General features: G+C 49.8%; 1 protein-coding gene across 3 annotated transcripts in view; it reads right to left on the bottom strand.

Annotated features, from left to right (window-relative positions):
- Nup214 (nucleoporin 214) overlaps positions 1 to 22,435 on the bottom strand; it is a 69,779-nt gene extending 47,344 nt beyond the window's left edge. For 2 of the 3 annotated variants that reach the window (XM_048345129.1, XM_048345135.1), the window contains exons 1-16: positions 22,294 to 22,435; positions 18,283 to 18,478; positions 17,335 to 17,486; positions 16,290 to 16,488; positions 15,354 to 15,424; positions 14,236 to 14,299; positions 13,635 to 13,738; positions 11,051 to 11,157; positions 9,433 to 9,499; positions 8,329 to 8,455; positions 7,299 to 7,460; positions 6,140 to 6,614; positions 3,987 to 4,162; positions 1,436 to 1,530; positions 447 to 533; positions 157 to 306 (exon numbers count right to left, since the gene is read on the bottom strand). In XM_048345129.1, the coding sequence (XP_048201086.1) occupies positions 157 to 306; positions 447 to 533; positions 1,436 to 1,530; positions 3,987 to 4,162; positions 6,140 to 6,614; positions 7,299 to 7,460; positions 8,329 to 8,455; positions 9,433 to 9,499; positions 11,051 to 11,157; positions 13,635 to 13,738; positions 14,236 to 14,299; positions 15,354 to 15,424; positions 16,290 to 16,488; positions 17,335 to 17,486; positions 18,283 to 18,478; positions 22,294 to 22,338 (2,277 nt within the window). In that variant the 5' untranslated portion in view covers positions 22,339 to 22,435. Of the gene's footprint in view, positions 1 to 156; positions 307 to 446; positions 534 to 1,435; positions 1,539 to 3,986; positions 4,163 to 6,139; positions 6,615 to 7,298; positions 7,461 to 8,328; positions 8,456 to 9,432; positions 9,500 to 11,050; positions 11,158 to 13,634; positions 13,739 to 14,235; positions 14,300 to 15,353; positions 15,425 to 16,289; positions 16,489 to 17,334; positions 17,487 to 18,282; positions 18,479 to 22,293 lie in introns of all 3 variants that reach the window. The other variant, XM_048345119.1, reaches the window with a different exon arrangement.
- Positions 22,436 to 22,938: the final 503 nt, after the last annotated feature.

Raw genomic sequence — 22,938 nt, 5'->3', positions numbered from 1 at the left:
AGTAGGCTGACTCCCCTAAGTGCCTGACTTGTCATTAACCCTGAAGGGACAACTGAATGCAGGCACTCGTGGGCAAACTACCCAGCACACAGGCAGCAGGAAGACCAGCACCCTTGGAATACTAGGAGCATGGTTTTAAGACCCACAGAGACGCACCTCCGTGGTCTCCTTGATCTCCAGCAGGAAGGTGTGCAGGTCCCCCGACTCCGTCCGCAGCAGCTTCATCTCCTCCGCAGTGCCCACCTGGAAGCAGGCCTTGGAGGTCCGCGCCTTCAGCTCCTCCAGCTCCTTCTGGAAGTGGGTGATCTGCAGCAGCCAGGAAGGAAGTGACTCTAAGCGCACAACTCTGGCGACAAGCCAGGTCCCAGCGTGGGAATCGATGACCCCCCCCCACCCCCCATGGCGGCACTCGGGGCCAGTCCGGAGAGCCTCAGAAACCGACTTACCTCCTCTCCGATTCCAGCCATCACAGGATCTGACTCTTTCCACTGCTGCCCTTGCTTTTCTGTGACAGGAGGCTGAAGTGACTTCACCTGAAATGGAAGGCAAGGGTTTACAAACTGATCCTGTACCACGAGTCATGGCTTCTAGAGGCCGTCACACCAGTGCCTATGGCCAGGAGTGCTGTTCTCATAACAGCCCTCCATTTGTCTCTCAGGCTGCGTTTAGCAGGTCTGCTGGGCACAGGAATATTCCACACAGTGGAGACAGGTGACAGGAACTCCGGACAGTGTACTGACACATCACACAAAACAAAGCAGCCAGCCATTACGAAAACATGCTGGATGGGCGCTGGTGGCTCACGCCTGTAATCCTAGCTACTCAGAAGGCTGAGCGCTGAGGTTTGAAGCCAGCCCAGGCAGAAAAAACTATAAGACTTATCTCCAAATAACTACCAAAACAGCCGGAAGAACTGTGGCTCAAGTGGAAGAGCACTACTAGCCTTGAGCACAAAAAGCTCAGGGACAGCGCCCAGGACCTGAGTTTAAGCCCAGGACTGGCAACAAAAAAAACATGAACACAAAAACATGTTACATGATTCCATTTGAGGGAAGGTGCGAACAGGCTAAACGAAGACAGGATGCCCGATATCAGGACGGTGGGTGACTGTGGAGAAGGTAGAGGAGGAATTGTGGGTGATGATCATTCTGTTCCTCCGTCTCAGGGGTGGTTGCAAGCTGTGTTCAGTTGGTGATAAGCCACTGAGGTGCATACATACTACACGCACACTTTCTACGGAAATCTTATGTCAATGAAAAAAACAAACAGATGACTGGGTTCTACGCATACATTACAAATAGTCAAGTCACATACACTGGCATTTCCTGCCACACACTCCTAACCACCAGTTCCAAAGTCTGCATTCTAACACTTCATTAACACAGATGCTTGAAGTCAATCAAGAGCCGTGAGCATTTTCCAGCATGGAGCATACCTGAGGAGAGCCTGACTTGGCCACTGGAGGGGTTATCCTGGGAGATTTCTGTACCATTGAGGAGGCTGGACTTGGACTGCTTTGAGCAGATCGCCCTGCCGGTAGAAGAAGTCAGTTACAACAAACAGGATCTATTCCCATAATTTCTCCCGTCACAAACTCCCTTCGCAAACCTAAGAACCTAAGTGACGTACAGTTCCCATTCCACTGTCACAGTCTCTACTGAAGAGCGCCGATTAGGCGTGGTGCTACGTGCCTGTAGTCACAGCACTCGAGAAGCAAAAGGAGGAGAAAGGAGGACTTTAGGCCAGCCAGGCTACACAGTGAGCTCAGGCGAGACTGGGGCATACAGCAAGACCATCCCTCAAAACACCACACACGTCTGTAATCTTAGCTACTCAGGAGGCTGATGGGGATTGCAGTTCGAAGCCAGCCTGAACAGGAAAGCCCATAAGATTCTCATCTGCCAATAGACTACTCAGAAAAATCCAGAAATGGTTCAAGCAGTAGAACAGGAGAAGCTCAGGAACAATGCCCAGGCTCTGAGTTCAAGTCCCAGGACTGGCAAAAAAAAGGGGGGGGGGGGAATAATCCCTGACATTTAAACTCCAAGTGGTGATGCACGTAAGTCATCTAGACACTCCTGCTGTGGTGAAGATGAGCCATTCTAAATGGAGTCCCCGCTTACCCATGTGAACAACCTGCTGTTACCTCTGTCAGAACACAATGAGGCACAGGGGCTGGAGCAACTGCTCAAACTCTCCAATTTTGAGGTTCAATCCCCAAAATAATGCCTGACTTTTTTTCTGCCAGTCCTGGGGCTTGAACTCAGGACCTGGGCACTGTCCCTGAGCTTTTTGCTCAAGCCACAGTGCTGCTTCTGGCTTTTTCTGTGTACATGGTGCTGAGGAATCGAACCCAGGGCTTCAGGCATGCTAGGCAAGCACTCTGCCACTAAGCCACATTCCCAGCCCCTGGCCTGACCTTTTCACAATAAACAAAAGCCCCTGAAGAGCTATTTGAAGTTCCGGAGAGTAAGGAGACAAAGCAGAAGGCAGTGTGTGATCACTGGCTGACTCCTGGGCTGGAGGAGAAAACTGCTGGGGCCACGGAGGAAGGCGGTTGGCGGGTTATTGTTAAGCATCTTGCACCTAGTAGTCTGTGGTATGTCCTTGTTTTTAGGAGATACACAGTAAATTTTAGGAGTGAACTGTTTCATGATGTCCACAACTAACTCTCAGTTGTTTCAGGAAAACAATACTGAGATTAAAAACAAGAAAGACAGGGCTGGGGATATAGCCTAGTGGCAAGAGTGCCTGCCTCGGATACACGAGGCCCTAGGTTCGATTCCCCAGCACCACATATACAGAAAACGGCCAGAAGCGGCGCTGTGGCTCAAGTGGCGGAGTGCTAGCCTTGAGCGGGAAGAAGCCAGGGACAGTGCTCAGGCCCTGAGTCCAAGGCCCAGGACTGGCCAAAAAAAAACCAAGAAAGACAAATGAACTTGCAAAATGCTAGCAGGTGCTAGCGCGCATTCACTACACAATTTTTGAAGTCTCTCTGGAGGTCTGACAGGAAGAGAAAAGGATAGGCTAGGTAATTTTTTTTTTGCCAGTCCTGGGGTTTGGACTCAGGGCCTGAGCACTGCCCCTGGCTCCTTTCTGCTCAAGCTAGCGCTCTACGATTTAAGCCACAGCGCCACTTCTGGCTTTTTCTGTGTGTGTGGTGCTGAGGAATGGAACCCAGGGCTTCCTGCGTGCTCGGCAAGCGCTCTTCCACTAGGCCACCTTCCCAGCCCCCAGGCTAGGTGTACTGCCTGTGGAGTTTTCCCCCAGGCTTCCATTTCCCTTGTCTACAATGATCCCCACGAGTGCTCTTGGTGAAAATGCCCACGTGGTCACGAGCAGCAGGAGCGCCTTCTGCGCTGTGCTGCCTCGGTGCGCATGCGCACGGAAGAGCTGCTCTGCGCTCCCTTTCCCCGGGTCCAGCTGCGCAACAAGGCGCGTTCATGCCGGCCACAAGACGCTCCTCCGAATCTCCATGAGACATGGCAGAGAGCAGAGAGGCCAGGCGGACCGAAGGCACCGCCTCTCCCAATCAAGCACAGCGCACCTGCGTGAGACACTGGACGTCTCGTGAGAAAACACGGTCTTGCCCAAAGGACCTGGGTGGGAACTCGGGGCCGGGAGCTACTTGAGCCATATTTCCAGCCCTTTCTACCTTCCTTATTTTTCACATGGGGTGCTGAGTTTTTCCCCCGAGCCAGCCTTTACCGTAATCCTATGTACACTCCCACAGGGCTGAGCTGACGGGCGCGTGCCTCCACACCCTGCTTTTTACTGGTTGAGAGGAGGTCTCCTGAACGTTATGCCTAGGCTGGCCTTCAGTAGCAATCCTCCCCAACGGGGCCTCTGGAGTAGTTTGGATTACAGGCGTGCGTGACTGTGCGTGACTGTGCGTGGCTTTTGTTAGCAAGAATTCTTAGCACGCTGCAAGTTGTCAGTGTAGGGAGGGAGGACTGAGCTGTAAAGCCTGAGGCTCCGAGTCATACCTGCCGGCGACGGGGAGACTGAGGACTTCACGGGCAAGGAGCCGGACGACGCGGGGAGAGGCGTGGGGTGGCTGAGCGGCCCGCACGCCGCCGGCTTGGCGGCGGCGGAGAACGGCAGCATGGAGGGTGCGCTGGAGGAGCCGTGAGTGGGAGCCGCGGAGGCCACGGCGGTGAACCTGAAAACCGCAGTGCACTGTGTCACAGCAGCCTACTAGAAAATTCTTCCACACGGGTCCTGAATATAAACGCTCGCGTGACTATTCACACACCCGAGGTGACACGTTCGTCATCTGCGAGGCCCTTTCCACTAGAGCTCCAAGGAGGGACTGGCCGTGAAAGCCAAACTGAGTTGACCATGCTGAAGCAATGACCGCCTGGCGCATCAAGCTGAGGGGGAGGGTGGGAGGGGATCATGAGAACTAATTCTGGGGTGACTCCCTCCTCTGGGGAGTGACAAGTCAAACAGGTCACCATGTCTAGGATGCTCCAGTCTAAGGAGAACACCCAGTCAATTCTACCTGCTGAGAACAGGCCCGAGTAAGTAGGAGCCCTGCGCGGGGTAAACTTTGCACTCCTGGCTGCTCAGGAACCTGACACCTACAGGGTCAAGGCAACCACGGGCAGAATAAGTTTGCTACAGTGCATCTCCAAAATAACCAGCAACACACGGAGCTAGCAACAGGACTCAAATGGTACAGGGCCAGCCCAGCAGGCGTGGGACCCCAAGTTCAAACTTCCCTCGCACAAACAAAACAAGGCAGCTCTCCAAACTACGAAGCAGCCAGCATTATTGACTGGCCACATCGCTTAGGGTGTAGCCCACAAAATGAAACACTCGGTAGTGGCTGTGAGTTGACTCAATATCAACAACAATGGCAAATGTGCTGGGGCGTTCAAGCCACAGTAACACCAAAAACAAAGCGGACAAAGACCGCACAGAAAGTGAGCGGGGGGGGGAGGGGGCTGGGGATATGGCCTAGTAGCAAGAGTTCTTGCCTCCTATACATGAGGCCCTGGGTTCAATTCCCCAGCACCACGTATACAGAAAATAGCCAGAAGTGGCGCTGTGGCTCAAGTGGCAGAGTGCTAGCCTTGAGCAAAAAGAAGCCAGGGACAGTGCTCAGGCCCTGAGTCCAAGCCCCAGGACTGGCAAAAAAAAAAAAAAAAAAAAAAGAATTGTTTCATGGTATAAAAAGACTGTTAGATTGTGATTTGGGACCTCTGATTATCATCAATGGAGGTCCAAGCTAGCTCACAATAAACGCCTCTTTGCTGTTTAAAAAAAAAAGAAAGTGAGCGGTACAGATGGACGGACAGTGAGCAGCCAGCGGGAAGGTCTGTAAGACACACGCAAGTTTCTCCCTCAAGAAGCTCAGTCAGTCAGAAGACGAGAGCAAGTAGATAAAAAGGTAAATAAATAAGATATGAGCGAGCTGCCCAGAACTAGACCCAGAGGAAATCAGACACCATGCTCAAGAGGTTGCTGGAAAAGCAATGAGAAGCCAGTGAGGACAAACTGGACGTACGGCTGCCCCATCACAAAAGCTGAGTGAAGGTGAACACGAGGGGACTAGGAGACTCACTTCCTTTCCAGGATGCAGACGGCAGACTGCTTACCGCCTTAATAACAACAACTGTATCTAAATAAAAAGGACCGCCTCCTACCTCCATACTTGAGAGAGCAAAACAGGGTTTTAAATGTACATCTTGGCCAGGCACTGGAGGCTCACACCTGTAACCCTAGCTACCCAGGAGGCTGAGACAGGAAGATCCTGAGACTCTTATCTTCAAATAAAGCACCAGAAAACGGCAAGTGGCGCTGTGGTTCAAAGTGGTGGAGCGCTAGCCTTGAGCTGAAGAGCTCAGGGACAGCGCCCAGGCCCAGAGTTCAAGCCTTACCACCAAAAAAACAAAAAAAGTAAATCTCTAGTGGTCAAAACTACAAAATGCTATCTAAGAGCCCCTTCAGGGTTCTATGCAGACAATGCAAACCTTTACCCTGGTCAAGTGTTAACCACTCGCAAGTATTGCTTCAGGGAAACAAAGTCATCTACTCAGTCACACACAAATATGCACCCCCCCTCCCCCATAGTGGGTGACTACTTCCAGCAACTGCCCTTCCCAGAGAAGAGCAAAGCTTCCACATGACTTACTTGTCAGTCAGGTTGACCTTGACGGCAGAGGCTGCGGGCGGGAAGGAGGGCTTCATTCCCGCGTTGGGAGCAGGCGCACTTGACACTGGTGTGCTTTCCAGGGCGGGCTTAAAGCCCGACGAGCCGAAGGAGAAGGAGGTGGCGGACGGAGCCATGGGTGACGCTGCAGGGGCGAGGGCGAGGGGGGCCTTGGAAGGAGGGGCGAAGGAGAAGGCGGGGGCGCCGGGCCCTGGGGCTGCTTTGGAATTGTCAGAGCCACCGAGGTGGGGAGGGGGCTCCCCAATGACAGAGGCCGGTGACTTCAAGGATGAAGAGCCAAATGAGAAGATGGCTGGGGGTCCCCCAGCGGAGGACAAAGGGAACGTGGCGATGGGAGCGGCGGGGGTCACAGGTGCGAGGGAGGAGGGGGCCCCCGCTGCCGACGCATCAAGTTTCTGTGGGGCCTGACAGGAGGTTGGGGTGGTGGGAGTACTTCCTGCAACAGAACCAAGGGGGAAGAGGAAGGGAAGGTTAACAGCGCACCCGGGCGGCCCCGTGGCAGACAGGAAGCAACAACGGGTTTGCGGTGGAAGAAATGGTCCATGAAGAATAAAGACAGGGAAGGAACCGAGTTGATGCTGCATTTCCTATGGGGTAGGACGTGGGAGACTGCAGGGTAAGGGAGTGGAGAAAGGCAGCTCATCAACTCCCATCTGAGGAGCACAACAACACTGCAGGTTGGCATGGCGTTGCAAACTGGGGAAAAGGCGATGTACGCCGCGACAGAGGCAGTCAGGAAAAACCGCTCATTCAGATCCCCACCTCCACGCGTGAATGGAAAGCAATTCCACCCGGGGGCCAACAGTTCCTGGCTACTCTGGAGACGGAGATCAGAGGATTGAGGTTCGAAGCCAATTTGGGCAGACAAATCTATCTCCAACTCACTGGCAACCAGCCACAAGTGGAGGTGTGGCTCAGGTGGTAGAGCACCAGCTGTGGGCTTTCTCTAAAGTAACAGGTGGAGAATGGCCCTGGAGGTGGATAGAAGGCTGGGACGTATATGCCTGTGGGAGAAGGCGGCCAGGCAGGTGGAGGGACCCCCGTGCCCCTCTGCACCTTACTCGGTCGGCCTAGGCCACCCAGGGCATGCCCTCCAGCCTGGGCAGGCAAAGGCACGTACCTGAGGACTTGGGCTGTCGCTCTCCTTCTAAGGAGAGCCGTTCCGGGGTCCTGATTAGGGACCTAACCCCAGGATTTTGATTGATCATATAGAATGGACAGAGGACACCGTCTGTTGAAAGTAACATGAGAACTGGAGCAGGAGGAAGAGTCTTTTCATCATCTGTTACAAAGGAAAACAAGGAAGATTAGGACAGCAAGTTGATTTTGGGGCCTGGCCTTGCAGGGAAAGGCTGTCCTGCACAGGCTGTCCCGAAGGGCTCCTGTTAACAGGAGTCTGTGGGCTGATGCAGATCTGAACGGCCTTGCCTCCGGGAGTCTGTCACTATCAAATCCCCACCACCCTGCTGGGCCTGTGGACACTCCGGCAGGCCTCCCCTCTGCTCAGGAGCCAGGGCTGGCAATTCCCTAAGCAACACAGGGGTCTCCAGACACGCGGGGGTTGACTACAAAAACAAATGCCTAGACTCTGGAAAATCAAAAACACAGGAGGACAGGGAAAGACCCCAGTACTTCCCGTTCATCCACTTCAATCCTAATCTTGTGCTTTGTCAACTAGGAGTGTAAAGAGAATCAGAGCAAATGAGCACAAGTGGACCAGAACAAACAGGCTGGCCTGGCCAGGGCCAGGGCAGCTCAATGCTGCCAGGCTTCAGAGCACAGTCAACCCCACGGGGAGGCCGCGGCCTGGGGAACCACCTTCTCTATCTTGCCTTGACCGAGTACTGATGTGCAGAACCACCTTGGGGCAACACTCCCCAGAGCGACCCCAGGGGAACGGGAATGGGCAGAGAAACCAAGCTACGATACGGAATGTTAGCTATCCGGCCATATTCTAAAGTATGCAGACATGTACGCATGCAGGTGTACACAAACAGCAGCGTGTCTGGCTGTAAGCAGCTAACAGTGCACACTGGACCGTGCTGCAGGGGAGAGGAGCTGCCACGGCTAAAAGCGCACACGCAGCAGGGCCTTCAGGAGCACTGACTACCGCGAGAAAGCCTTGCTGCCCCAGGCGCCAGGCCACTTACTGAGGGCAATTTCCACCTGGTTGGTATAATCAAGGGCCACCCCCATGGGCAAGGAGTCGTCGCTCTTGTCTGTCACGGGCAGTTCAGCTCGACTGGAATCCTCCAGGAGCCAAGATTCCCAATTGATCTGGAAAACAAACCAAGGAATAGGTTTGGCTGGAGCCGTGCACTGAAGCCTTCCAGCACCACTCAAACAGGAGAGGAGAAAAGGAACGTCTCTCGTTTTTATCATTGCCACCGTGAGAAAGTGATGAGCAGTCAGTAAAAACCAGGCTCCGAATTACTTGGATCCACTGGTACTCGTGAGCCGCAGCCCCGCGCAGCCCCGCCGGCTGCGTGATCGCAAGGGCACTGCGGTTCTCCTAGACTTGCTAGCTACCGTTTCACTGTTCCAGTGTGTTAAGTGTGTCTTCAACTTCGCAAGCTTTACTGGGTACAAATCACAAGCTAAAGAACATCTGCTTTCTGACCAGTTATGATCGGGTAGGATTTCCATGGGCTTCTCCTCCATAGCTGAGGATGCTTCATTGCACACAGATGATAAAAAGCCCGAGCATCCAAATGCACCTGGTTGGAGGTCGCAGATGGGTCTGAAGAGAACAGAGGGCTTTTCTGTGTGTTTGCTGGTCCTGGGGCTTGAACTCAGGGTTTGGGCACTCGCTGTCCCTGAGCATCTTCCTCCTCAAGGTTGGTTCTCTACCCCTTGAGCCACAGCTCCACTTGCAGCTTTTCTGGTGGCTGACAGGAGATGGGGAGTCTCATGGACGCTCCTGCTGGGCAGCTTTGAATCCCGATCCTCAGATCTCGGGCTCCTAAGTGGCTAGGGTGAAGGAGTGAGCGCCTAGTGCCCAGTCGGAGGGCTTTTTAAAAGCCACTGGAGGATGTCCACGGACAGCCACGTCTCCCCCCTGCACCAGCCACACCACCTGGTCTAAGACGCTGTGTTGCCGGGCTCTGCTCTCACCCACAAACCCATGAATAAGGATGAGGCCTTGGCTCAGCCTCAGCCACACAGTCAATCCCTATAAATTGTTTTCAGGAAAGCATCCAGCCACAGAAAAGTGACAAGGGGAGGGTGGGGGGCGGGCGGGAGGGGAGGTTTACCTGGTCACTCTGTCGAGCAAGGACACTAACTTCCGTGGAAGCCGCAGATGCCGCCAGCACTAAGTCCCTTGGGAATACAACAAGAAGACGATTACAGTCAAGCCCCGCCCACGGCTCTGAGGTGCCCAGGTCTGCAGCAGTCCCTGACAGGACCAGGCTTCCTAGCCGACTCAAGAAAGAAGGTTCTAGATATGTACCTGGACCTTCTATTTCCTAGGGTAAAGGCCTGAGGAATCCACCAACTGCCCGTCTGAGTGAAGGGAGATGCAGAATCAAGTCAGGTTCACAACAAATAGAACACCCAAGGCAGAGAAGCCTAGCTAGGGGAGGGAGCTTGCCCTATTCTAGAAACCTCTACCATGTCCTTTAAACGTAAGTACTTTTCAGAGTCATCACTAGAGATACTGATAAAAGCGGCTATTTTGTGTGTGTCAATACTGGAATTTGAAATCAGGACGTCGGCACTGTCCCTTGGCTTTTTCGCTCAAGGCTAGCTTTCTCTACCGTTTGAGTCACAGCTCCACTTCCAGCTTTTTTGGTGGTTAATTGAAGATCAGAGACTCAAGATTTCCCTGCCTGAGTTGGCTTTGAACTGAGACCCTCAGATCTTAGCCTCCTGAGTCATTAGGATTACAGGAGTCAAGATTGGGGAAACAAGCCTAGAACACAGAAAACAAAGGGGCATGATCTCCCTGATATATGACTGTTAATAAAGGGAGACGGAGAGACAGTAGAGACCAAGTCTGGGAAACCAAAAACTGCTTGTAGTATTCCCCACAGGATTGGGGCAGCGACCCAACAGTATGTAACTAAAACCATGTGGGGCAGCGACCCAACAGTATGTAACTAAAACCAAACAACTACTCAACATATAAAGGTCAAAAATTGACCTCTCAGGGGAATACAATAGCTCAAAAGCTAGGTATGTACGTTCATATAAGACTACTGTCGACATATTGTCTAATATCGACATTACATTTAAAGCCCTAGGCGAACTTTCTTGGGCGTGGCCACGTGGCTACTGTATATGTTCGCGATACATTGTATATTGTATATGTCTACCTGACCTAGAGAAGAGATAGAAAAACAGGACGTAAGATATCACAAGAAATGTAGAAAAACAGGACGTAAGATATCACAAGAAATGTATACACTGCCCTACTATGTAACTGTACCCTTTTTGCCCAACACCTTGTCAAAAAATTTGTGTTCAATTGATAAACAAGTTTAAAATAAAAAAAAAAATAAAAAAGATTGGGGAGACAGGGGCTGGGGATATGGCCTAGTGGAAAGAGCGCTCGCCTCGTACACATGAAGCCCTGGGTTCCATTCCTCAGCACCACATTTATACAAAAAAAGCCGGAAGTGGCGCTGTGGCTCAAGTGGCACAGTGCTAGCCTTGAGCAAAAGGAAGCCAGGGACAGTGCTCAGGCCCTGAGTCCACGGCCCAGGACTGGCAACAAAAACAAAACAAACAAACAAAGATTGGGGAAGCAGAAGCAGCCATCAGGAGGTGCGGCTGAGTGTCAGCTGACAATGTCCAGGCACTGGGGCCGAGCGCTCCTGGTGAGGCCCAGTGCGCAGGCGCAAGCAGAGGGCTGCGGCGGCCGGCACTCACCACTCCTCGACGAAGTGGAGGTAGTAATGGTGCTGTCGCTCCGTGCAGCTGCCGTAGCAGGGCTCCATGAAGTTGACGAATATCTCTGGGTGCTTCTCTTCCTTTTTCTATAGACAACACAGTGAGGAAAAACAGCTCAGGGGTGATGTTTCTTGCATCACGGGTAGTTCATCTCAAAAGGCAAGATGGAGTGTTAGGAGAAAGTCTTATTAAGAACTGAGCAAACGTACTTATGTCATGTGGAAATCTACGTACAAAGGCACAGACCGGGCTCAATGGCAGCGCAGAGCAGCACGCTGCACGCAGACTCTGCTCTGTCATTTTCTGGCTTCGGCACCAGGAGCACAGATCACAGAACCTCTCTGCTATGGCTTTTCCATTTGTAAAACGGGCCTACTGAACCTTCAGAATCGGTGCTCAATGAAAAATGAAGGAAATCTCATAGACAGCTTATATACACGAACATCAGTATTCAATAAGACCCCTAAGATTTTATTTTATTTTACGTTATTTTTGTGTTTTGTTTCCAGTCCTGGGGCTTGAACTCAGAGTCTGAGCGCTGTCCCGGGCTTCTTTTTGCTTGTTTGTTTGGTTTTGTTTTTTTGCCAGTCCTGGGGCTTGAACTCAGGGCCTGAGCACTGTCCCTGACTTCTTTCTGCTCAAGGCTAGCACTCTGCCACTTGAGCCACAGTGCCACTTCCGGCTTTTTCTATATACGTGGTGCTGAGGAATTGAACCTAGGGCTTCATGTATACGAGGCAAGCACTCTTGCCGCTAGGCCATATTCCCAGCCCCCCTGGCTTCTTTTTGCTCAAGGCTAGCACTCTACTACTTGAGCCACAGCGCCACTTCTGGCTTTTTCTATATTATGTGGTGCTTGGGGAATTGAACCCAGGGTTTCATGTATATAAGGCTAGGACTTTACCACTAGGCCATATTCCCAGCCCAAGATTACGATTTTAAATTCAACCTTATCAGGAACCCAATAGTTACTAAAATAAGACATTCCATCTGACTAACCAAGACTGAAAAATGACACCGCTATATACTAACATCACGTTGGACAGTCACACTGGTGGCACAAACAGGTACAACTTGCTTAAAACAAGGGACTGTGGCAATGTTTACAAAAATCTTACTAAAAATTTGTAGCCAGGCATTGATGGCTCACACCTGTAATTCTAGCAACACAGAGGGCTGAAATCAGAGGATCGTTGTTCAAAGTTAGCTCAAGCAAAAAAGTCCTTGAGACTATTTCCAATTAACCACCAAAAAGCCAGAAATGGACCTGTGGCTCAAGTAAAGAAAAAAAAAAAAGGTTGAGGAACAGTGCTCAGGCCTTGAGTTCAAACCCCAGGACTGACACTGACACTCACACACACACACACACACACACACACACACACCCCTCCCCCGTGGCTAAATGGTAAAGTGTGAGCCTTGAGTGAAAAAACTAAGAGATTAATGTCCAGACCTTGACAAATTCAAGCCCTAGTACTGGCAAAAATTTAAAAAAGAGATTCTAATTTGTTACTATTTAAAACTAGGTGACAAAGCATAGTAACCAGTAAATGTAATGATGAATTCTGTTACAAAACATCAAGTAACTTCAAAATGGTAGACGTCATAGGATTTTTTAAAATGGCTTTTTAGAGTCTCTTTCCTGTGTTTTCAAATGTTTTTCTACTACTCATGCACCAGTTGTTTTTCAGATGCCATTGCAATTCAGTCATGTTTTTTTTGCATCTTGTTGTTCTTCCTCTATCTTCAAAATGACTCAGTCCTTCACGCCATCTGGTTCTCTGCTCAAGGGACGCCTCGGGCGGCTGCAGTGACCACATCCGAGAGTGCACCGTGCCGCTCCCGGCCCACTGCTCCTCACGCCCCGTGGACTTCACCGACGCCAACCTTCATCAGCCTGGGGCAGCCTCAAAAGCAAAGCCGTGGGCTGGGAACGTGGCTTACGGGGAGAGCGCCTGCCTATCATGCATGAAGCTCTGGGCTCAATTCCTCAGTACCAGGAAAACAGAACAAGCCAGAAGTGGCACTGTGGCTCGAGTGGCAGAGGGCTAACCTTGAGCAAAAAGAAGCCCCAGGGACAGTGCCCAGGCCCTGAGTCCAAGCCCCAGGACTGGCAAAAAAAAAAAAAGCAAAGCCTTTTTTCTCAGTCACCTCTGCGTGCTCAGCTTTAAAGCAATGCCAAATATACTGTATACATTTGTTAGACATTTGTTAAATAAATGATGTAATTCTGCGGTGCTGGGGACTGAACTGAGGGCCTTACACATGTAAGACAAGTTCTCTACCACCCGAGCTAGGCCTCCATCATTTTAACTAAGTTTCACAGTTTAGGGGCTGGGGACGTAGCTCAGAGTGGAGCACCTGCCGAGTATGCACAGGCTCTGGGTTTCCTCTCCAGCGCCAGCTTGTTTTACATACTTTTTACCTGATAATGAAACCTGTGAACCTGCTCTCAGCGGACACCATGAGTTGATCCCCTGGCCCATGTGCAGCCCTGGGACCTTATACCTGAATCTGCACCGAGGGCCCGCTTGGCGCGAAGACGGTCCCGTCAGGTGCTTACCGGAAGTAGAGCCATCACCACATCTGGACACGTTTCCAAGGTGCCATCGGCCGCGGCGTACACGATTGTGAAGACATAGGTACCGATCCAGAGCACATCTAGAACTGAAAAGACCCCGACCCCCACAGCCTCATCAGTAACGAAGTCACAGCCACCAGATGGAGTCATGGAACCTAACACGGGGATAGCTGCCCTTTGCTCTGAAAGTGAGCATGCCGCGAGTAGACGCTGAAAACGCTGCAGGCCTGACAAGGGTCCGGATCTCAGTGACCAAGTTAAACTGCAGATACAAACCATCAAGAGGCCCACATGCATTCAAAGCTGCAGTTTTCTGTGGGATTCTAGTCAGGGCAAGGTATAAAAGAAATCTCACAGAGTCAGGATCCATGTCAGGTCATTTACAGGGGTCACGGGTGTCTCCAGAGCTCCTCGGGACGCTGACTTAACCAGCTGACACTCAGCAGTGTCACGCAACAGCGTCGTGCAGGAGGCTCGCACCAGCGCTCTCCACACGCACGGGGCACAGCGCATCATCTGACTGGTTGTACTAAACACGGCCTTGCGTGGCAGGTCAGCTAGTAAGGAAAGCAGTCATACATACCTCTGACAGGATGATCGGACTCATAAAATGGAGGGCAAGGAATGATTTTTTTCTCTTGTAAAGTCTGAAAGGAATTGCAAAACAACAACAACAAAAATGTAACAATCTCCAAACCAATCAAACTGTCAAATCTGAAACAAGAGCGTTCTAGGTTTGGTGGCACAGGCCTGTAATCCCATCACTGCTGGAGTACACAGTAAGTTCAAGGCCAAACAGACCCTGTTATAACTAAACAAAACAAGAATGTTGTCTACTCCTAGGGCCTTATCCTAGAGAACACGTGCAGAAACATCAGACGCAGATCCCGGGGTATTCAATACAACAGGATCCATCGCGGCAACGTTTTAACGGTGCTGTAGAGGACCATCAATAATCATCAGATGGGTTGTGGTGTACCTGCGCGTGAACTACTGCAGAGCCACCAAAGAGAATGAAGTGGCTCCAGATCCAGTAAACCGGAAAAAGGGCCTCAATATACAGTTAGGGTGACAGCCAAACTAGAAAGAAAACCAGAGCACTGAAGTCTCCATGCTTGCATCCCGGTGCTCTAGAGGATCTAAGTTTGAGGACAGGCGGGACAAAAAGTTACCCAGACTCCCTCCCGTCTCAATCAATAAACTGGGTGTGGTGGTACATGCCTGGCATCCTAAAGTGCAGGATTGCTCAAGCAAAAAAATACAAGACCCTCTTAGGATGTTAACTCCAATCAAAAGGGCTGGAGGCGTGCTCAAATGGCTGACACTCCCCCTAACAAGGGCAAGGCCTCAAGTTCAAGCCCTAGTACTGCCAAAAAAACGAAGTAAAACCTTTGTAGAAGCTAATGCCCCTCCAAATTTTATCTTTTCTTTTTTTTTTTTGCCGGTCCTGGGGCTTGAACTCTGAGGCTAGGCGATGTCCCTGAGCTTTTTTTTTTTTTGCTCAAGGTGAGTGCTCCACCACTTGAGACACAGCACTACTTCTAGCTTTTTTGAGTAGTTTGACATGGATTTCCCTGTCCAGGTTAGGTTTGAACCATGATCCTCAGATCTCAGACTCCTGAGTAGCTAGGATTACAGGTGTGAGCCACTGGCACTTGGCTACCTCCATATTCCCAGCCCTAGTCCCAGGTGAGAACTCACAGGCAGGTACTGGACCACGGTTCCGTTCTGCTTTCCCACCGCCAGCTGCTTCCCCTTGGGGCTCCAGCACACTGGGGAAGAAGAGAAGGCTGTTGTTTAGACAGAGGAAATGGAGCAAGGCAGTGAGACCAAGCACTCAACAATCTCGCAGTCGCCATTTCCCATTCCTCTGTCAGCTCATCAGCAAAGGGAGCAGAGAAAGAAACATTTTAATGACCAGAGTCAATTATCACTTGTCACTGGGCCACTGAACTGAATCTACAAAAGCTTTTTTAGTAGAGTATGGTGCACAAACCCTTGTCATCTTTAGATGACACTAGGGGAATGGAGGTCTGCCAATTTCGAGAAGGGACTGTCTTGGTTCTCTTTCTTTCTTTCCTTCCTTCATTCCTTTTCTTTTTTTTTTTTTGGCCAGTCCTGGGCCTTTGACTCAGGGCCTGAGCACTGCCCCTGGCTTCTTTTTGCTCAAGGCTAGCACTCTGCCACTTGAGCCACAGCGCCACTTCTGGCCATTTTCTATGTATGTGGTGCTGAGGAATCGAACCCAGGGCTTTATGCATGCTAGGCAAGCGCTCTACTGCTAAGCCATATTCTTATCCCTCTTGGTTCTATTTCTTTCTAATGTTTTTCCCATGAAGGTAAAAATGACTTTTACTCAGATTCAGAAACAATTACTCTCAAGAACACAATTCTAAAGGAGGGTGTGATAACACAGCTTTTTTTCACTATAAAGTATTTCCTCCTCCAGATAACTCAAGCCATTCCAGTTAATTCATGTTGTATTGTTTGGCTTCAAGGACATTAACCATGGAAATAAGGAATCTTCCTCACTTCTATGCAAAAAATTCTCCACCAAAGCCACTGCTTTTACTTCCGGAAGTTAATTTTTAAACAGATCACGGTGCAGCTTGTTATGAGTGAGTCTTTACTACCCACCGGAGGTGACTCCCAGCGAGGGAGGGAGAGCGGCGCACACTTTCACCGCTTCTGTGACTTGCAGGACAGCCAGGCTGCCATCAGCCAGACAAACAGCCGCCATGGAGGGGACTGTGGGGTTCCATTTCATGTCGATCACCATGCCTCCGGCATCCTTCAGGAGCTTGTGGTAGGCAAATGGGCGCTTTTGCTGTTTTGCCTTTTAAAATAAATTCACAAGAGCAAAATATGTGGATAAATTAATAAACATACAAAGGCATTTAATTTTCTAAGTGAATTACTGAATCCACAAGTTTTTTAAATCGCGGCAATCTGTTGCAGATAATTTCAACAAAGCTGGAAAATGGCAATCAATTGCTCGGAGGAACTCCTGGCCGGGAAATGCACCCACGCAGGAAACTCGACACCTAGTAGATACAACACGAAAACTTGGCTCTGCTTCCTGGACAATTACTTGCAAGGGAAAATAACTGTACCTACTAAGTGCTGCTATGGTAGGCACGGGAAAGGAGAAGGCACAGAGTCAGTACCCACACTCAATAAAATGATTATCTAGCACCATTCTTAAACTCCATAGAATGGAAGCACAGCAGCAGCACGCCAAAGACCAAAACACAGGGCCTCTCTCTCACCTACGGCTTTGGGCAGGTCATCTAAGCCTGTCTGCTTGGTTGTCTACCGTGTAAATGACAAATGACGTGACTTCAGGGCAGGCAGTAAATTTATAGTTTACTGAAGCTCCTTCAATCTCAAAGGCTTATAATTCTATAGGAAACCCCCCCCCCTTTTTTTTCTTGTCAATTGTGGAGCTTGAACTCAGAGCCTGGGCACTGTCACTGAGCCACTTTGTACTCAAGGTTAGCGCTCTACCACTTGAGCCACAGCACCACTTCCAGGAAACCATCTTTCCCCCCTTATTTTAGTCTACAGAATGACTTCGGGGGAAGTTGTTCTTCCAAGCTCCTTCCAAGAAGCTTCCAAGTTTAGGTCATAGGAAGAAATCCCCTCAGGCTCTGATTGGCAGTACAGACTGCCAGTTGCTTACCTCATTTGAGAATGTGCGCACATCAAAGAAGGCGATGATAGAGCCGTATTCACTGGACATCATGCACACAGAGAGCGTGAGGTTATCACAGCTCAGGGCCAGGTGATGCACTGGGAATTTCATTGGAACCAGCAAGCCTTGCACTTTATCAACTTTTATGAAAGTATTAAAAAAAAAAAAAAGACAAAGCCTAGAGTCAGGATCCCTTTATCCAGTGAGTGAGAAACAACTTTTGCTTCTGTGTAAACATACGGCCCTGGATGCCCAGGCATGCAGATATAGCTCACTTTTTTTTTTTTTTGCCTGTCCTGCAGCTTGAACTCTGGGTCTGGGCGCTGTCCCTGAGCCGCTTTGTGCTCAAGTGCTCTACTGCTTGAGCCATAGCTCCATTTCTGGCATTTTGGTTGTCTACTAGAGATAGTCTCACCAACTTTCCTGCCCAGGCTGACTTCGGACCTCTATCCTCAGACCTCAGTCTCCTGAGTATCTAGGATTACAGGCGTGAGCACTAGTACCCAGCTAAATCTTACTCTTACAGATACATAGTGAAACACTGTCTCATACAACAGGGGGGCAACTGTGAGTGCTGTCTCTGTTGAAATGTTCTTGCTACAATGCTACAAATAGTACCATTCCCATTTACTTGGAAGGTTCTGCTATGCTAACTAAGAACATAAGGAACCAAAGGTTTCTTTAGAGAGCCAGAGCTCAAGCTCTACAGAGCAAAATGGAAGTACCAAATGGTGGTCAACTCTCTCCTCTGAGCTCAGAGGAGTGAAGAGAAGACCTAGAAAAGCTGGCATCCTGCCAGGCTCGTAATCACCTTGGAGCCTACCTCGGGTCCTCAGCAATTTTAACTTTAACATTTGAAGGATGCTTTGGGGGGAAAAGCCATTTGACCCCACCATGTCCCTATCTTACCTATGAGACATAAACCAAGGAACTTACCTATTTTATTGGGATCATCTCCAGGTTTGTTTTGAATAAGAAGGTTTCTAGTAGGAAAAACTTGCAACCCGCTGGCTCCTCCAGCAAAGAGAAGACCATACTTGTTAGATATGGCAAGCAGATTCGAGCGCTCCTTGGGCAACTCTTCAGGGGTGTCAAAGATTCTCACCTTCCTCAAAGCTCTAAACTGAAAATCCTGTGTAGGAGATCAAAACAAGATCAATTTGGGGACAAATTCATATCTGTTGTATTCCATGGACCCAATTTCAGTGTAAGGAAAATATGTTTATTACCCCGGGCAACTGATCGTTTTTGTTGTCTTTCGACTTCCTGTGTTGTGGCAAAATCTGGCATAACGTTTGTTAATATCTGCTAAATGAAATAATGAAGGAAAAAAATTCCAGGAAGTCTTCCTGGACTAATCCAGCTTCTTTCCTTCTCTGAATTCCTAGTTGCATTTCTCATCTGAATCACCACAGAGTTACACCTTAATATTTACAATCTTGTCCTGGTCCATGGTGTTACATTACCTCATGACTTGGTGTAGGGCTACACAAATTAATTGTTATATTCTGAAAGCATCACAGGAATTTACAGTGCAGTCCTCAACAAACACAGAAATCCCAAGACCTGGCTTCCTGGTATCAATTATATCTTAGAAAAGGATATGGACAATCTCTCAATATTGAAAACTCAAGTCCAAAACCCTTGCTACAGGCTACAGGGCCAGGCACGGCTTGACCCATGAAACTCTGTGCTCACAATACTCCAGTGCCCACAAGCTGGCCACGGCCTCTGCCACATTACATTACTGACTTTCAGTTTCCATTTCCTGCACTTTCAAGTTTCTTAGTACCTAGGAACGTTCAGACCTAATTGAACTGAATGCCTTCTTCGGCCTCACACGAATGACTACAAATGAATCTACATGCTTTCAAGAGCAATTTTGAGTGGGCACTGACCCTTCTTTGTAAAAAGAGCTCATAAGTTGACCCGTCACTTGATTGAGCTATACTATCTAGCATTGTTTTTCCTCAACTCTAAATCTTTCTGAAGATACAAGTTCTACTGGAAAGAACGTGAACCCAGCTTGGTTTGGTGTCTCACACCCGTAACCCTAGCTACTCGGGAGGCAGAAACTGGGAGAATCATGGTTTAGCAAGGCACTGTCTCAACCAATACCTGGACATGGTGGCATATGCCTGTTGTCCCAGTAACTTGGAAAGTAATAAACAGGATCAGAATCTAGGCTGCCCTAGGCAAAATGTGAAGTCCTATGTAAAAAGCAAGTACAAGGGCTGGAGATGTGATTCAAGTAGTAGAGCACCTGCCTAGCAAGGACAATACAGAGTTCACACACAGGACAGAAAAAAGGGGGTAGCGAGAGTGAATCCATTTTAAATATGTATGTTCCAAAAATGTAAAAGCCAAAGACAGTTTTTTATGGGCTTTACTTTGTACAGTGGCATTTTATATTTCACATAGTATCTCTAATATGCATCATAATTTCAACTTTGTATTTGTTTTGTTGGTTTTTAGCAGTACCTGAATTTGAAGTCAGGGCTTTGTGCTTTCCTGGCAGGTGCTCTACACCATGTCAGCCCTTTGTGCTTTCCATACTTTCCTTGTCCAGGCCTCCTAGTCACACATCCCAAGATGCTGGGATGGCAGGCCCATGCCACCACTCCCAGCTTTTTCGCTGGGGGAGAAGGGGATTGGATCTTACTTTTTGCCCAGTCTGGCCTCAAATCACAATCTTCTCAATCTCTGCCACCCAAGTAGCTAGGATTTCAAGCTTGAGCCACCTCACCTAATGATCTATGTTTAATACAGATTGGCTAAAGGATCAAGTGAAATATTCTCAATCCCAACTGATTACGATGGCAACAATTCACACAACTTTCCAGGTAAGATCATTACTATAGTTTCCTCAGAGAGTCAAATTTTTTTTTTTTTTTTTGGCCAGTCCTGGGCCTTGGACTCAGGGCCTGAGCACTGTCCCTGGCTTCTTCCCGCTCAAGGCTAGCACTCTGTCACTTGAGCCACAGCGCCGCTTCTGGCCGTTTTCTGTATATGTGGTGCTGGGGAATCGAACCTAGGGCCTCGTGTATCCGAGGCAGGCACTCTTGCCACTAGGCTATATCCCCAGCCCCTCAGAGAGTCAAATTTTTGTCTTGAGATTCTTTTTCGTTGTTGTTGCAAGACCAGGACTCAAACTCAATATCTGACTTTGTTCATTGGCTGGTATTCTGCCAACTGAGCCATGCCTCCAACTCCCTTTTTTTGAGATTCTCATCCTGATAATCCCAACTATCCCCTCTGGTCTCCATTGCCTGGATGGACAGGCACAGGAGAGCTCTTCTTTCTGGTATGGCTAGGAACTCAAAGGGAAACTATCACCTTCCATTTGTGGTTCCCTAGAACACCCAAGGATTATGAGACATCCTGTTAGATGGTTTACCACAAGCAGTAGTGCCCAAAAAGGAAGAGAGAAACACTGTTAAATATGGTACCAATTACTACCCCCATGTGCATTTTGCAATTTGTTGTTCATACAAATGCCAAGTCTTGCTGAAACTCACTTTTAGCTGTTGGCTTTAAAATCACTCATTCTCCATGATTTAATCTAAGGGACTAATCCTTAGAAGTGAGGAGGGAAGAGAGGGGGTGAGCCAGGCACCAGCTGCTCATACCTATAATTCTAGCTACTAGGAGGCTGAGATTTGAGGATCTTGGTCCGACACCTGCTTTGGTAGACAAATCTATGGGACACTTATCTACAACCGGCCAGCAAAAAGTAGAGGTGAAGATCAAGTAGCAGAGCTCAAGCTTTGAGCGAGAAAAGGCTGAGCAAGGGCACAAGTGACTGAATCAAACCTCTAAACTGGCATAGAAAAAAAAAAGAGGAAGAGGGCTGGGGATATGGCCTAGTGGCAAGAGAGCATGCCTCGTATACATGAGGCCCTGGGTTCAATTCCTCAGTACCACATATACAGAAAACAGCCAGAAGTGGCGCTGTGGCTCAAGTGGCAAAGTGCTAGCCTTGAGCAAAAGGAAGCCAGGGACAGTGCTCAGGCCCTGAGTCCAACACCCAGGACTGGCCAAAAAAAAGAGGAAGAATAACTTTGAAATATACTGCAGGTATATAAGAAAATAACGGGGCTGGGAATATGGCCTAGTGGTAGAATACTCGCCTTGCATGCATGAAGCACTGGGTTCAATTCCTCAGCACCACATAAACAGAAAAAGCAAAAAAAAACAAAAGAAAGAAAGAAAGAAAGAAAGAAAATAACAAACTCAGTTGTGGATGGGTGCTAGCTGGAGGGGGTAGGCTAATAAGATTAGATGGAGGCTGGATAGGGGTGAAATAGATTATTTGCAACTATGAAAATAGAACAATGAAAACTATTATGTGAGAAAGGAGACAGAGTGTTAAAAGGGGTGAGACATTGGAATATGTGGAAATGTAACAAGGAAATCCTCTCCCCAGCTCAACTTATCTATCATATAAGGTTAGCTACAACAAGGTTAGTATATAACCATCACAAGGAGCATCCTGGGGACCGCTAGGTCCTCCTGTTGGTCCCCTGACTTCGGACGGACTTCCGGTGGCCAAATCGTCCCACTGACGATGTTGCAAGGTCCTTTGGGCAAGCCTGGACTACCTTCCAGCAGCATTTTCGTGGGCGTTAGGAAGAGGAGTCTTACATGAGCCTGGCTGTCAACCCCCCTGGGTCAAATGTAACTTTGGAACAACTCATCTCCTGGCGATGGCTTCCACCGCGCCAGGCACGCAACAAACACTCAGTAGGGATCAGCTAACATCTCCACAACGACCGCCACACTCCGGGGCGTGTCCACGGCCACCTGGGGGCAGGCAAGCCGCCTGGGCCCCGCGGCTGGGCGTGAGGCTCGCTGCGCGCGGCGCGCTCCCGGCAAACCGTCCAGGCGGGAGGCGGGGCTCCAACACCAGAACCGAGGGAGGGAGCGAGGCCCCGGCCAGTCTCTAACCTTCATCTCCCGCTCAGGGATCATGGCGTCCATTTCGTCTCCCATCGTGCCGTCCTCAGCTTGGGCAAGCGGCCGCCACGACCACCTGCGGCCTTGTTCACCGAGCCCAGGCCGCTCGGAAGCCAAGCTCCTCTTTCCAGCGCCAGCGGCGCGCGGGGAACGCGCACTTCCGGCTCCCGTCAATGACGTCAGGACGGTCCGCCAATGGCGAGGCCTCGGAAAGCCACGGGCGGGGTAGGTCCTCCCTGTGGGCGGGCTCCGGATGGGGGTGTGGGCGTGGCCGGGCGCGCGCGCCTGCGCACTGGCGTCAGACCTGTATTTTTCAAACCGTGCGCGGCTTAGTTCAGTTTCGTTCCTGCGGCGGCGCTGCCCCGAGCGCCCTTCGCTGGATTTTCCTGGAAGCTTCACTGGGGCCTTTCTTCTTTTTCTCTTCTTTTTTGTGCCCGTCCTGGGAACTATCCTTGAGCTTCTGTCCTCGAAGTTAGCACGCTTCCTTTTGAGTCACCCCTCCACTTCCAGCTTTTTTCTTTGTGCCCATCCTGGGGCTTGAACTCAGGGCCTGGGCTCTGTTCCCCAGCCTCCCAGTGCTCGAGGCCAGCGCTCTACCACTGGAGCCACAGCGCTACTTAGGGCTTTTCTGAGTAG

This window comes from Perognathus longimembris, chromosome 1 (assembly GCF_023159225.1).
Source record: "Perognathus longimembris pacificus isolate PPM17 chromosome 1, ASM2315922v1, whole genome shotgun sequence".
Lineage (NCBI taxonomy): Eukaryota > Metazoa > Chordata > Mammalia > Rodentia > Heteromyidae > Perognathus > Perognathus longimembris.
Note: the sequence above shows the minus strand (reverse complement) of the source record. Positions and strands in the feature narration are given on the sequence as shown.